Consider the following 16016-nt stretch of genomic DNA (forward strand, 5'->3'; position numbering starts at 1 on the left):
AATAAAAGCCACACGACCCCAAAACACCATTAAACATTGCCCTTTTCTCTTTCTCTAGTAATTTTTCTTTAGATATTTTGTTACAACTAAAGAGTAAAAGAATGTATCATAACTCCCTTCTATTCACTCGAAGAATAATTTTACACCTCTCCCCACCCAAAAAATGGCAGAAAGACACCTAGTTACATGTAGCTTGCCCTAGCTTTACTCATATACTGCAAATTTAAGCCACTGAGCTATATTTTCCTATTCTTTACACATCACAGTCTTTGGCCTTTTCCCTTCACTTTCTGGATTGGGTGTAATCTCATTACTGACCTCAGAATTCTAAAACCCATTTGTTTTCCACAGATCTAATGCTTCTTTTGGAGACCATCCAGGAAAACATAATGAAAGGGTTTTCCATCACCATGATAGTCAAGCTATGCAGGTATACTTAAATGAGTATGATCAAGAAAAAGGAAAACAGATACTCAGGGGAAAAAATAGCAACTTGCATCTCTATAACCATATTATTGCAATGTAAGCATTTAAAAACACTAGTATCCAAGTTGGCAAAACAAATGCCCTCATTAACAGAGAGCAATGCGATGATGTCTGGCACATAGCAAATGCTCAAGAAAAGTGAGCTGTCACCATTGATAACAGCTTCCACAGACCCTGCTCCAAAATGATCCTAAAGTTACTGGTTCCTGCTGATAGGAAAAAGAATGTTGCATTGGGAACTAGCCTCGACATGAACGCCTGTTGAAATTCTGGATCTCCTTGCTATAACTTGTCTTTACCCTAACCCTCTGTAGGGTTCCAGGACCCATCTGTATTCTACATGTGTTGATCCATTCTGATCTCCACAAACTGTGTTATGTGCCAGCATCATCTTGATAACCTCAAGCTGCATAGTCAGAACCCAGGTCAGTTTGCAATGATTAAAGTTACACTTTCTGGATCACTCCATAATCTCTCTCTTATCATGACAATGGTTTTACCTAATATTTCTTGAGTGAAGCTAATTTTGACTGTTCTATTGGATTACCTCTTCCCTTTGGCTAAGAGGAGGGGTATTTTATAAGAGAGCTGATGATCAAAATATTTATGTTCTATCTTAGCCTATCTATGGAGAAAGAAGCAGGACAGTCCACTGTGTTTCCTGGAAATTTAAAACTCGTCAGCTAGGAAGACTGAGAAAATCGAGTTAAATCTCTCAGGCTGGTCTGTGGAGGTGCAACCAGTGTCCTTCTGGAAGTGAAAGGTGAGGCTCAAGGTTCCCAAGTTGCTGGATGGAAGACCGAAAAGCAGTATAGCCTGCTTAATAAAAACCAAAGTAGTGCATGTTGGGGAGAAAGAAACCTGCTTCTCAGATTAACTAAAATAGTTATTAACAACTGGTTATTTTCTAAATTTTAGTAACTTCATTTTCTTCTCCCTCGTGATATAAATACCTGCTGTGAAAGAAGCAAACGAATGCAAATGTTGTGAACCCAACTGTTACTAGTCTCACTAAAATTTTGATCTTTGAAAGAACACGCCTCCACTGGGCAAGTCGTTTTGTTTTTCTGGGGAGGAATGAATACATGGGATGAAAGGAGGGTCAATGGACAGCTACCACTACCTAAATCCCTTAGCTTTAAGTGGGAGTAATTGACGTAGCTGCCCGCAAGCTCACCTGTGCTTTAAAACGAGTAAAAGGAGGGGTTTACAGGGATGACGGGAGCCTAGGAGAGAAAGGGGCGAAAAGCAAAAACGAAATTATACTAAGGATAGGGGCGGCTGCTCCACTGCCCTGGCACAGGTATCAAACGACTTGAAATGCATAATCTGAAAAGTGCTTTTCTACGTGGAAATCAGCGGTGGAGCCGATTCTTCTACGTTCCTCGGAGTAACGGTCAGCCTAGGATTCCACGAGCACTTCACTTGGGTTTCTCTTCTAACCCTCTGCCCTCCTGGAAAAGTGTTACTTTCTACCGACTTCATATGTCATAAAAACAAACCTCCTTCGACTTGAGGAGCTTCTAAAACGCTTTACTTCCCTGAAAAATGAAAACAGGTGAGACCGAAACAAGCACTTTTGTCCAGGGTCTGAAACACAAAAATAGAACCAGCTTCACCAGCTGCGCTCAATCCGGCTTCCTCTGCCGCACCTGGGCCGGAAGGGGCGGAGACTCCGCTTACGTCATAAGCCAGCGCCGGAAGTTGGCTGCAGTACAGCGGCGAGGCGGAATCTGTTCGGAAAAGAAGAGAAGTTTCTCCGTGTTACGTGGGTAAGGAATTGGGGGATTGGCGGGTGGGTATTTGGGCCAAAACTGGAAAGACGCTAGGGGCTAAACAGGTCTTGTGTGGGGTTACAGTCGGGAGAGGCTGGGGATAGAGTCGATGCTGTTAGGCCTTTGCCTGTTTAGCTGTTGGGTTGTTTGCCTGTTTAGCTGTTGGCTTTTTAGCCGTTGGGAGTTATTTCTTTGTTCTTCCCTTATCTTCGGTTCGCATGTTCTCCTGTTGAGGGATACAGTTTTTTGGCAATCTCTTGCTAAAGTTCGGAAAAATGGAACTTGTGTTAAATGAAGACGCGAGCTTTGCAGTCAGATCTAAATCTCTGACTCGTAACACATGAATAATCCTGCCCAAATTAACTTCCTTAAAACCCCAGTTCCTTCATCTGTAAAATAAAAGTAATACCTCCTAGAATTGTTGTAAAAATTATAATGAAATAGCATGCATAATTGAAATGACATATGTAAAGTGTTTATTATTGTGTCCAGTGTGGGGGTAAATGCACAATACGTTGTTTTTTTGTTTCGTTCTTTAGACCCACCTATAGGATTTGAAAAAAGCACAAATTAGGAATTGGGACCTTTTTAGCTTTCTCCGAGAAAAATGAGGCCTGGTTAGATTTGTGAGGACCCCATCTGAGATATTAAATATTTGTCTGTGATTTCAGGGACAACAATGGACACCCAGAAGGACGTTCAACCCCCAAAGCAGCAGCCAATGATATATATCTGTGGAGGTAAGAGTAACATTTACAAAAGTAAGAGTATTTCACCTCAGTTTTGCATTTATCTTTGGCTTAAATGAGTCATTCATCTTTAAAGTTAGAAAGCAGAACAACTTTAACAATCTTAAAAAAAATCCTCTTATTAAGATTTCATTTTCTTTCCTAGGAAAAATGCATTGCCCTCCACTCTTTTTTTCTTTCTCCCTTAATATGTTGGTAATGGCAACATACCCTTGAGATTGAGTATACTGTATTTTATTTCTTTGGGTGAAAAGTATGGTTAAGATAATTTGCTCGTCTGTAATATTTCCCTTTTAGGCATTGAATAAACGTGTTTTGTTTCTAGAATGTCACACAGAAAATGAAATAAAATCAAGGGATCCAATCCGTTGCAGAGAATGTGGATACAGAATAATGTACAAGAAAAGGACTAAAAGATGTATCCTTCTAACTAAGCTTTCTGCATATGAGATAAGAGGAAGTGAAAAATAATGCATGGTTTGATAGTCAAAGGCTAATTTCTGGTAAAAATGGTAACAACTTGGATTACTTACCAAAAAAACAAAAAGCATGATTAGCATTTTCATGGACCAGTACTCCAGTGTATAGACATATACTAAATAAATACTAGTTGATTTTGGCTTTCATAAGTGTATTTTTTCAGGGATTCTGTATATAAGTACTCATTCTTGAGCTTCAGTTTATGGGCAAACTAAATGATACAAGGAGAAATACAAATATTGAGTTTGTATGCTACCTAATGGAATAAGTGAGGCTTACAAATTAGCTGAAAGACTGAGAGTAAATTGTTGTGTAATAACTACCAGTGTTTTTTAGATCACTAAATTATCACTTTTAACACTGCTTTAGTGTTTCTTGGTGCGTTGGTCTTTTGTATCATGGGGGGGGCTAATAAAATAGTTTATTTTTGTAGTTCATTTCTAATTATCATAGTAAATAGTGAACTTCATTCTTTTGTGCATTTTAGATTAAATAACTAGCTTATTGCAAAGAGAAAGTGACTTGGAAGTATTACATTTTTAATATAATTTTGAAGTACTTTTTTTGTCCTTAACTCAGTTTTTGATAGTGGTGGTTTTTGATGCTCGATGAAAGATGAAATTCAGAGGAATGTCTTCATTTGGATTTGGATTTGCTATTAATGTTGTCGTATAGCTTTTGATTAGTGTACTTTATGAATACAACTATATACAAATGATTTCGTTTTAAAAACCATATTGTATTTAGGTATCAATAGCTTATATAAAGATATTTTTGTTCAGTTACATGGTTTGTAATTTAATTTTATCGTATATGTAATCTGACACACAATGAAGGTTAAAAGTGCTTCCCCAAACTACACTTTAATCAAAACCTAGAATCATCTGGGGCCCTTGTTAAAAATGAGGTTTGCTAGGGCCCTTTAAAGGTCTGATTAAGTAAGTTCCTAGGAAACCACTGTTTTACATCACCAATTGTTTGTAAACTCTCCAGCCTCATTTTGTATAGAGTATACCAATGCACTTACTGTCAGTGTGCATACCTCATTTTGAGTTATAATGTATTTGTTAACTTGGCATAGGCCTTTCTGTATTTGTATATAATGCTTGACTGTTTTTTTTTTTTTTTTTTTTTTTTGCGGTACGCGGGCCTCTCACTGTTGTGGCCTCTCCCGTTGCGGAGCACAGGCTCTGGACGCACAGGCTCAGCGGCCATGGCTCACGGGCCCAGCCGCTTTGCGGCATGTGGGATCTTCCCAGATCGGGGCATGAACCCGTGTCCCCTGCAACGGCAGGCGGACTCTCAACCACTGCGCCACCAAGGAAGCCCTTGACTGTTTCTTAAATCTTCGGCAAGGGAAAAGAAACTTTAATGGTTGCTTTATCTAAGGCAAAATCAACCCCAAGTAAAGTGGATGAAGCAGACTATTAAGGCAGGTGCAGTTTTCCAGGTGTAATCATTCATTAAGGTAAAAAACTCTGCTCTCAGGATATAGAAAAAATAGGAGTTGGTTTACACTAAATTGGATGAATGTTTAAAGCTTTTGCCTTGATCTTAGGGATATGGATGCTCAGATACTGCATCTGTTCCAGGATTCGATTAGATATATTTCAACTTTTTAATAGTTTTGTGTCTCGCACATTCAAAGTATTAACTGTGCAACTGTGCCACTTAAAAAACAAAACAAAGCATTGTTTCTACTACCATCCTCACATACTAAGTTCTGTAAATTTATTATGTGCTATACAAAGTACTACCATACTCAAGATTTTTAAAGAGTGCTTCCTTGGTCCAGGTTTTCCTGGACTGTGGCTTTCATAATTTTGTAATTCTGCCACGTTCCTTCTTGAGCTTGTCCTTTTTGTACAAGAGTCCCAATAAATATCTCTTTATGACAGCCTCCTAAACCACAACTCATTGGGTAATGTTGCTCTTAACTATTCTAATTTCATCATAGGTCCTGTGTGTATCAGTAGTTTAATTGAATACTGTTATTTGGTTAACTAGACAGTGGTTTAATGGGAAAAGTATTAACCACTGGAACTCAAGACCATCGTTTCAGTCAGTTACCTCTTCGTGTCCCCATCATCTATAAAATGGAAGTAATTTTACCTCTTGCCTACCTGGACAGTTTTAAGAAAAGGTAAAATAGATATAAAATTGCTTTTAAAAGATCCTTTTGAATAGTGCTCTATAAATATAAAAATCAGTAAATCTGAGCTTGAAGCTAATACATAACTTGTCCCCTACTAAACTGCTTACCAATGACTGTAGACATGCAGGTCCATCAAAAATATCAATACATGGAAATTGGTTCAAATCCAGCACTGCTTCTCAATTACTGGCCAGTTTATTTCTTTTGACTTCAGCTTGTCAAAGTCAAGGAATTAATGATAGTTCAGTGCTTTTAGACTCTGAAGCTGTCTTCAGAGATTGAAGTTAATGACATTCAAAACTAGTAGATGAAATCATAAATGACCAATTTTAAGAAGATTAAAATATCACATAAAGTGAGAAAGTGTAAACTGAGAACACGTAAAAACAAGTTGCCTCCTTACATGTACAAATACATGCACATCCATCCACCCTCCACCCTCTGCCCAGACTTAAAAGATTACTGGGTCTGTTCTGTGGAAACGGACAATATAGGGACGGGATGGTGGGAAGCCAGTTAGGGGCCACCTGTAAAAGTTCAGGCTAAGAGTAATGGTGGCTGGGCCAGGTTAGGCGTAGAGGGAGTGAGAAGTAGCTGGTTGTGAGATATGTTTTGAAGTTGAATAGGACTTACTTGTGAATTGGTTAGTACTTAGGAGCACAATAAACTGTATGGACTTTGGCAAAAGGCTTTGGGTCCGTATTCCCAGAGTGTCCTTTGTTCGATGCCAGTGACTACCAAGATTCACTTTCCTTATTTGTAAAATGGGCATGAAATAATAGCACCTATGTCAAAGGTTTGCTGCAAGATAAAATTAAATACTCCATGAAAACTCTTAATCTAATAAATGTTAACTGTTAACACCATTACAGGAAGTATTAGCATTTTCTGCACAGGTGCTTGTATCAGCCTTAGGATTAGTCTCAGTTACCGGTCTTGCTGTTTTCCATACTCTTTAGCTTGCTCATTGTAGAGTCCTAACCACTGGACCACCAGGGATTTCCCAGCTTGCTCATTGTAAAATAGGAATTGCACAGCACTGTCTTGCTGAAAGTTCTTAGTAGCTTCCCATTTTGATAAAACGAAAACTCTTGGGAATAGTATATTTGGGAATAGTATAGACTCCTTTCCTGCCTCTGTCACCACTTCAACCCACCGCTCAGTCTTGGTTTTAAGGAGATGTTTGCAGTTCCTTAAGCAGATAACGGACCTTTTTGCCTGTGCTCCTGCTTTTCTCTCTGCCTGAAATGACCTGTCTTGTGTTCTTCCCCGGTGTCAGAATGTCATCTAGTTTTCTGTATTGTGGAGAAGTCCAAAACTATTCTTCTTCCTAATGCTTTGTATGTGACCTGTTTTCGCTCTAGAAACTTAGAATTTTATTTGCTAGTGTACTGAAATTTTGCAGTTTGTGCCTTGGTATGGGTCTGTTTTCCTTCCCTGTTTTGGTCACTTGGTGGGTGCTTTCAGTCTGAAAACTCAAGCTCTTCAATTCTGGAAAATTTTCTTGAATTGATAACTTCCTACCCTCAGTATTCTCTTCTCTCTAGATCTTTTAAATCTAATATTAGACCTAACTTTATCATCTTTTTCGATTTCCTTTTTTTTCTTTATCTGCTCTGTGAAAGATTTCTTCAACTTTACTTTCTAATCCATCTATTAATTATTGGACGCAATGTCTTTATGAAGTGGTAATTTTCATTTGCCTGCATAGTCCATTTCCTTTGAGTTAGTTTTTATCCTGCTTGTTTATTCAGCATAATTGTATATGTACATAATTGTAACCAGAAAAAAAACATAAAGTGTGTGTGAAGAGAAAATTACAGGGCACGTGGAATTGCAACTCTTCTTATTTCTCGGCTAACCTGTCCGGGTGAAGCTGGGTCTGCAAGGCCAATCAGCCGGATGGCAAACCGGAGACTAGCCAGTCATCACGCAGAGGCCCTAATCCCCGCCCCCGGCGGTCAGCCGGAAGCCCTCGGGTGCCGGAGTCGGGGGAGTGGGGCGGGGCGACACGCCCCTCCCTGGGTACGAGACGCGCGGCTGGTGAAGTGTGTGGCTGCGGCCTCCCCAAGGCTTGGGGTCTGAACCAGGTGAGTATCTGCCGGCCAGGAGTAAACTACGTCTCTCCATCGCAATCCCTTCCTCCGGGAGCCGGGGTGAAAGACGGACCCGGAGGAGCAAATGCACCGTCGGGCTGCAGTTGGAGGGTTGAACAACCTTGTCGGCCGGGCCAGCAACCTGGGGGCCTTCTGTTTCTCGGGGCTGACGGTGGCGGATGTTGGGGCAGAGCGGCAACGCGGAGGGGGTGGTGCGGCGGAGAGGTTCCCGGGCTCTGGCGGCGGCCACCGGTCCTTGTGAACAAAGCAGGGGAATGGGGAGCAGTTTCGTAGAGTCCTAAAGTGCCCGTTGACCGTTGCGGGTTGGCTGTAGAGCTCCCGGATCTCAGGCAGTCCCTGACCCGCGCTGTACATAGAAACCGTTGCTACGGCTGGAGGATGCCGTTTCCTTTCCGTCTCCGGCTGCAGGTGGCGCCCAGCCCTGTGGATGCTGGAAAGAACGTACCTAGGTGGAAGAAAACCATTTTTCGTGTTACTAGCCCGTTGCAGTTTGTGCTGGAGGTATTACTGATAAACTGATTAGGAAATATGGGAAATGGATGTGGATTAGGATGGTGGAGAAGAAATTAACGCCAATTAGGACCAAAGTTTTTTCTAATCAGAGACAAATTGCAAACAGAAGTGGAAGAGTTCTAAATAGAGCAAACAAAGTATTGTATGAGTTGTTTTTTGGAGTTTGAGAGTTAACGTTTAGTGGTCTTGAGAATGTCTCTCCTACCCACCCCACCCCCCAAGTGGGAGTTTTCAAAAAGGATTCTCAGAAACGTTGAAACAGTGTTCAGAATAAAATTCGCTTGATTAGGTAAGAGGTGTCTTTATCATTTCAAATGTTTTTCACCATACTTTAGTCAAGTCATAAAATCTCAGGGGTTTCAAGATTCCTTTAATTCGAGCGCATCTATTTTAATCCCATTAGATGCTTAAGTCACTCCCATCAAAGATCCTCCAGCTCTTTGGAAAAATTCTCCTAAAGACAACTCATTCTATTCTGGGCAGCATCAATAATTTTAAAGTTCTTCACTGGCTTTCATGTGACTTCCACCCCAAGGCTATCCTTGTGATGGGAGACATTCATCATACTGGGCCCCGCTAGCATGGTGTGAAAGCCATATTCTCACTTCTTAGCTGGATCTCATTTGAAAGCTGGCAAACTGTCATCTATATTCTATACCCAAGCCAAAGCCAGCAGGAATATGGAGAAACTGACAGAGCATCTTCTTTTTCTGTAGAGATCTGATATATGACCAGACTCCCAGAGGGCAGGCATGCTGAAGGGAATACTGCTAATGAATTAGACCCATTGCTACTTGTTTTAAAATTTATCCCCCAGTGTGTTTTAGTGCAGTGTTTTTTTTAAATACTTTGACAATAATTCATAATAAATATATTTTTCTTTGCAACATTTATGTACACAACATTCGTGTGTGCATTTATATACACATAATTTTTATATAGACATGAAATAAAATTTTCTATAAAACAGTATTTAATGGTATGTGTCAGGTAGTCTGATTTTATTGCTATTCTATCTCATAAAACAATGCTGATTGCAGCTCACTAAATTGATTTCTTCGGTTGCCACCTGCAATTTGAAAAGCACGATTAAATATGATGGTTAAGTATGTGAGCTCTGTAGTGGCCTACTGAGATTCAACTCTTCAGTTCACTACTTAAGAGTTATATGACCTTCAGCAATTTATATACTTGAAACGTCACCTTTCTCATCTGTAAAAAGGGAGTAATTATTAATATCTTTCATGAAAGTGGTTTTGAAGATTGAAATAATTCATGGCATATAGAAATTTAGCTCCATAAATGTTAACTGTTATTACTGTTCTCTACTTAAAATAAAACCTACTTGATATAGTTGAAGGATTAAATGAAGTAATAATATAAGTAAAGTACATTAAGAACTACGTATTTGTTGCTGTTATTGTCACCGTCATTAGCAGCATATCAATAGAGTGAAACTATCCAGGGCTGTCTTATTCCCAATTCAGTTGAATTTAGCATGTATTTTTTAAGGGGTATAAGACAGTATTTACTATGTTAGACCTGAAGCTCTTGAGATGAATGAAGTAAGATCTCTCATAATCTAGAAGGGAAGATAAACAGAATTTGGTTATATGCTATGTGATATGAGAGAGGTATGTACAGAGTGCCTTTAGAACACAGCTTTGGCAGCTGTTCATTATGGGAGTGGGCAACTGAGAATGTAAGGAGACAAGGAATGGGGAAGAGGGTGATATTAAGGAGAGTTACAGAAAAGATGTTATTTATGTTTGTGCTGAATCACGAAAGGATGGTTGGGATATTAACAAACAGCTAAAGTAGAAGATACCAAAATCAACATTAAAAGATATCTTAAAAAGCAGTTTGAGCACTGAAGAGGATCAGAATATTCCACTCCAAGTAGACCACTTTGACATGAAGATTATTTTGAGCTGAAGGCAATTAGGAAACAGCAGACACAGGAAGAACTCTTGGCCTTCCCCTTTTCTGCCTAAAAGCAGGGCATAAATTTCCCTTTATGAAGGTGTTCCCTCCTCTCCTTTCTCATACCAAGATGAAGAAAACAACCTTTATCACAGTAGATGGACAATCAGCAGTGAGGTGAGTCTGCATAAACAAACCTTATTAAAATAACCCTTATCTTCCATTAGTTTCTTCCATAGATTTACCTTCTAGAAGCCAAAACCCCTTTTCCTTTGTCTAATCATTTCTACACAGTTTATCACCCTTTGTTAAAATGGTATATAGTTCCCCAGGCCTAACAGTTTCTTTGAGTTTTCACTTTTCTGTGAAGCCCCAGGCATATATAAAATGAACCTTTTCTCCCATTGATATCGTTTGTCAGTTTAATTTACAGGCCTCAGCTACTGAACCCAAATGGATACAAGAAAAATTTTTTTTCCTCTACAGCACCAAAACCTGCTTTGTTGTTGTATTTCAGTTTTGCTTAAGTGAAGATTAAGTAAAATAACCCATCTGTGGTATATAGTAATTTATTTATTTTTATCTATTTATTTAGTTATTTTTGGCTGCGTTGGGTCTTCGTTGCTGTGCACGGGCTTTCTCTAGTTGCAGCGAGCGGGGGCTACTCTTCGTTGTGGTGCACAGGCTTCTCATCGCAGTGTCTTCTCTTTGTTGCAGAGCACAGGCGTAGGTGCATGGGCTTCAGTAGTTGTAGCACGCAGACTCAGTAGTTGTGGCTCATGGGCTCTAGAGCAGAAGCTCAGCAGTTGTGGCTCATGCATGGGCTTAGTTGGTCTGTGGCATGTGGGGTCTTCCTGGACCAGGGCTCGAACCCATGTCCCCTGCATTGGCAGGCGGATTCTTAACCACCACACCACCAGGGAAGTCGGTATATAGTAATTAGCCCCATGAATGTTAACTGTTCTTATCAGGGAGAGAGAATTTACAATGAGTAGCTTCCTCCTTAGAAGAAATACTCCATCTCCTTTTCTATAGAAATGAAAAATAAATATTACAGAAGTACCTAGATGGTTACTACTATCCAAATTGACTATTAATGTATATATTAGATTCATAACTATTTTCCTACACTATATTTCAGCCATGACTGACAAAGATTATCCATCATTGTGGGGCTTTGGAACAACAAAAACATTTAAAATACCTGTTGAACATTTGGATTTCAAGTATATTGAAAAATGTTCAGACATTAAACACTTGGAAAAAATTCTTTGTGTGCTCAGGTAAGCGTTTAAAAATCATATCATGTTTCAGTTTGCCAATTTTAATTATATTATTGACTTCTAAAATTCAAAGCTACATTAGAAATTTTGGAGCAGATTTTCTAATATTGAAATTGTTGTTTTTGTCCATGTTAGGTTCCAAAATAGTGGTTTTGATCCTGTGGTTAGTTTGGCGGGTTCTGGCTAGATCTACTTCCATCACGAGACTTAGGCTAATTAGTATCCAAGAGGGCATTTTTCTTGCTTCCTGGCACTTTCTAGGAACCAGTAAAGCAGCCATTAGGAGGCACCTGCTTATGCTGATAAAGTGCTTTGGCACTCTCCCACTTCACACTATCTGCCAGCAAAGGTGGGTGACTCACTGGGAGCCGTCGCATGAGGGATGGGGTGGTGGGGGAGGAAGTAGGACCAGAAGTCAGGGAATCAAGGCCTTTTCTGGGTAAGGGCCCTGTGGGTGTGATTGTCAAACTTTAATATTTGGCAAACATGGTGGTTAGAAAATGCAAATTTGAGGGCACCACACCTAGAGATTCTGCTTCAGGAAATCAGGAGTGGAGCCCAGGAACATGTGTTTTTAACAAGCACACTGGCTGATCAACATGCGGGTGGTCAAGGGAACTCTACAAGAAACATTGCCCTGTGGCCTACCAACCTGTGCCACCTGTTTCGGGTTTCTTGAGGGTTTTTCATTTGGAGGGTAGCCTCATTACTGCAGAAACACTTGTGAGCACAAACTGCCCATTTCCGGGACATCAGTAGTATTCCATTTGCTCAGCAGTTGTTCTCTCTCTTCTTTCCTCTGATGCCCTTCCTTACTGCTGTGTCCTTTCCTTTTTCTTTCTCTTTTTTTTCCTTTTTCTTCCTTATCACCTTTAGCCTCCTGTCCTTCCTAAGCATCCCTGCTTGTCCCCAGCCAGTGTTGATGTAATAGCCTCATCATATCATTGTTTTCCCTCTTGTTTTTCTCAGCATATAAGAACGTTTTCATTTTTATTTGATTAAAGACTAAAAGAAAATGCGAAGTTTATGGGATGAAAGAGTTTGAAAGACATTTTATGAATAGCCTAATTAAATTGTATTGTATTGACTTGGGATTATTTTTTTTTATTTAATTTGAAAATGGGATTTATTTTTATTTTTCTAAAAATTTAGAAGTAAACAGATTTACAAGAAACGGGGAAAAGGTTGATTTTCCTTAAAAAAAAAAAGCAAAAAAGAACACATGTCTCTGTTTAACTCTCTAAGGAAGGAATTCTGTTCCTTGAGTGGTTGAATTTAGAGGTGTGTTGTTCTAAACTGTTCCTCTGCCATTTTCTTCCTATCCCTTTGGGGGGGAAAAATGAGCTAGAACAGTAACTCCTCATTAGAAAATAAGTACAAAGTCTCACTCTTTGCCTGTCTCTAATAATGAATTTTCATTTATAAGTTTAAAATTACCTTATGTACAAAATGAACATATGTGTGTTAAAGAGGAGAGAAAATGTTATCTCTTCAACTTTTAAAGTGTGTGATGGAAATTGATGTCTTTGGAACTCCTTTCTTTCCCCCTTCATCGCAGCACTCCATAGATTAGCATGTGAAAGTGGAGGTTGCTCTAATTGAGGACGGTGAGGGGAAGGCAGCAGCTCAGCCTTCATGCTCGTTCGGGGCAGACCGTGAGATCTCTGTGGAACCCCTGGGCTCCATGGAACCCAGCTTGCAAAACACTGGTCTATATGGTCTCTGAAAGAAGTGGTAACTCTAAAATTCTGAATTTTTTAAAAGGTCTGGTGAGGAAGGATATTATCCTGAACTTACTGAATTTTGTGAAAAGCGCCTTTCAGGCTTGGCTTCTGGAAGTAGAGCTTTGAGGAGAGAGAAACCTGCGGCGACAGCAGCCAGTTTCACAGCAGAAGAATGGGAAAAAATTGACGGTGATATAAAGGTATAGAGTAACATCACTTTTTGTGACATTGTCGTGGATATATATCTACTTTACTTATCTGAAATCCTAGGTTTCCTTTTTTGTCAGTAAAGGGCTTTTAGTGGTAATTACTTAGGTGGTACTGGTTGCTTCTTACACCCAGGAGAATATTGTGAATGTGTGTGTGTGTCTGTGTGTGTGTCTGGATTTGTTGGTGGGGGGTGGGGAGGACATGCTCATGTATTTTATTTTTTGTTTTTTATTTTTAAAATAAATTTATTTATTTATTTGTTTGTTTTTGGCTGAGTTGGATCTTTGTTTCTGCGCGCGGGCTTCCTCTAGTTGCAGCGAGCTGGGGCTACTCTTCGTTGCGATGAGTGAGCTTCTTATGGCAGTGGCTTCTCTTGTTGCGGTGCGGGGACTCTAGGCGTGCAGGCTTTAGTAGTTGTGGCACATGGGCTCAGTAGTTGTGGCTCACGGGCTCTAGAGCACAGGCTCAGTAGTTGTGCGGCACGGGCTTAGTTGCTCCGCGGCATGTGGGATCTTCCCGGACCAGGGCTTGAACCCGAGTCCCCTGCATTGGCAGGCGGATCCTTAACCACTGCGCCACCAGGGAAGCCGTGCACATGTATTTTAAATGACTGAATAATATCCCATCCTATGAAAGGAACATAATTCAGTCAGCATCTATAAATAGTGTTATGTTTGTTCATAATTTTTTTGTACCATCCTGGTTGTTTACTAAGGATAAATTATTAGAATTCAGATTACTTGATCAAAGGATCTAAATATTTTTAAGGCTGTTGAAACACATGTCTATGTTCTCAGGAAGTTGTACCTTTGTACTCTCCCACCAGCAGTGTATAAGAATGCTCACTTCAGGTACTCTTCACTGGAAACTGTAATCATTTTTTACATTTTAAAGTCAATTAAACAGTTAAAAAATGATAGTACGTAGTGTATTCTTTGTTTACTACTAACGTTAAATTTTTAAAAATCTGTCACTTGAAGTTCTTCTTTTGTTAATGACCTGTTTGTGTCTTTACTGATTTCTTTTAATCAGCTTTATTGTTATTATTTACATTCAATAAAAATTAGCTATTTTATAAAATAAACAAATGTATGCAACAAAGCAGAAACAGACTCACAGACATAGAGAACAAAATAGTGGCTACCAGTGGGGAGAGGGAGGAAGGAGGGGCAGGACAGGGGTAAGGGATTAAGAGATACAAACTACTGTGTATACAGTAAATAAGCAACAAGGGTGTACAGCACAGGGAAACAAAGCCATTCTTTTGTAATAACTTTAAATGGAGTATAATCTGTAAAAATATTTAATCACTATGTTATATACCTGAAACTAACATAATATTGTATATTAACTATACTTCAATTTTTTAAAAATCAGCGATTTTATGGTAGTTTCACTGAGCTTTGACAAACTACATTTGCTGTGGAATATTTCCATTATCCCTAAAAGTTTTGTTTTGCCCCTTTGCAGTCAGTGCTGACCCCACACCCTGGCTCCTGGCAACCGCTGAACTGCTTCTATCATTATACATTTGCCTTTTCTAGACTTTCATATAAATATAATTACATAGTATATCTTCTTTCATGTCTGGCTTCTTTCACTTAGCATGATGCTTTTGAGATTCATCTATGTTGTTGCATGTGTCCACAGTTCATTCCTTTTAATTGCTGAGTAGTAGTGAATTGTATGGATATCTCACAGTTTAACCATTTACCCATTGATGAACAAATGCCAAAATGTTTTCCAAAGTGGCAATCAATCCTGCCAATAATGGATAAAAGTTCCAGCTGCTCTATATTGTGGTCCATACTTAGTATCGTCAGTTTTGTTAATTTTAGCTATTCTATTAGGTATATAGTGGTATCTCATTGTGGCTTTCATTTGCATTTCTCTAATAACTAATGATGTTGAATGTCTTTTCATGTACTTATTTGTTATCCATATATCTTCTTTTGTAGAGTGTCTTTAAATCCTTTGCCCATTAAAAAAATTCGATTTTTTGTGTTCTTATTGAGCTGTAAAATACATGTCTTTCATGTATTTTACACACAAAGATACATCTTTGCAAATATTTTCTGATACTGTTTGGCTTGCCTTTTCATTTTTTTAACAGTACCTTTGAAAGAGCAAAAGTTTTTACTTTTGATGAAACCGATTTTTCTTTTTATAGTTTGTGCTTTTGTGTCCTATTAAGAAATCTTTGTCTAATTCAAGATCCCTAAATTTTCTCCTATGATTCTTCTAGAAAGTTTATAGTTTTAGCTCTTAAATATATGTCTAAGATCTGTTTCATTTTTTAGACACACACACAAATATATACATACACACACATACATATATTTGTACATACTAATATGGATATCCAAAAGTTCAAGTGTCATTTAATGAAAGATTATCCTTTCCTCATTGAAATTCTTGGTACCATTGTCAAAAATCAACTGACCATGTATGTGTAAGTCTATTTCTGAACTCTCTCTATTCTGTTCATCAATCTAAATGTCTGTCTTTACACCAGTACTTCATTGTCTTGATTACAGTAAGTCTATTTTTTAATTTTAATTTTATCAATATATTGGAGTATAGTTGATTTACAGTGTTGTG

At 38.9% G+C, this 16016-nt stretch overlaps 3 protein-coding genes across 7 annotated transcripts in view; 2 read left to right on the forward strand and 1 right to left on the reverse strand.

Annotated features, from left to right (window-relative positions):
* The first annotated feature begins 2124 nt into the window (after window positions 1-2124).
* POLR2K (RNA polymerase II, I and III subunit K) lies at window positions 2125-4275 on the forward strand. The gene is made up of 4 exons (XM_081258680.1): window positions 2125-2258; window positions 2933-3001; window positions 3336-3428; window positions 4080-4275. Exons 2-4 carry the CDS (start codon window positions 2941-2943, stop codon window positions 4100-4102), a joined length of 177 nt encoding a protein of 58 aa, XP_081114806.1. The 5' UTR covers window positions 2125-2258; window positions 2933-2940; the 3' UTR covers window positions 4103-4275.
* A 3331-nt stretch (window positions 4276-7606) lies between these two features.
* Window positions 7607-16016, reverse strand: part of LOC308630199 (uncharacterized protein) — a gene marked incomplete at its 3' end in the record, with an annotated part of 65850 nt that continues 57440 nt past the window's right edge. For all 5 annotated transcript variants that reach the window (XM_081258677.1, XM_081258676.1, XM_081258675.1 and 2 more), the window contains one exon: window positions 7607-8207. In XM_081258677.1, the coding sequence (XP_081114803.1) occupies window positions 7607-8116 (510 nt within the window). In that variant the 5' untranslated portion in view covers window positions 8117-8207. The remainder of the gene's footprint in view (window positions 8208-16016) is intronic.
* The window catches only part of SPAG1 (sperm associated antigen 1), a 92265-nt gene continuing 83909 nt past the window's right edge, over window positions 7661-16016 (forward strand). Inside the window, exons 1-3 of the mRNA XM_081258673.1 lie at window positions 7661-7735; window positions 11340-11481; window positions 13246-13405. Of these exons, the coding sequence (XP_081114799.1) occupies window positions 11342-11481; window positions 13246-13405 (300 nt within the window). The 5' untranslated portion in view covers window positions 7661-7735; window positions 11340-11341. The remainder of the gene's footprint in view (window positions 7736-11339; window positions 11482-13245; window positions 13406-16016) is intronic.

This window comes from Mesoplodon bidens (assembly GCF_964165515.1).
Source record: "Mesoplodon bidens genome assembly, chromosome: 16".
NCBI classification, from domain to species: Eukaryota; Metazoa; Chordata; class Mammalia; order Artiodactyla; family Ziphiidae; genus Mesoplodon; species Mesoplodon bidens.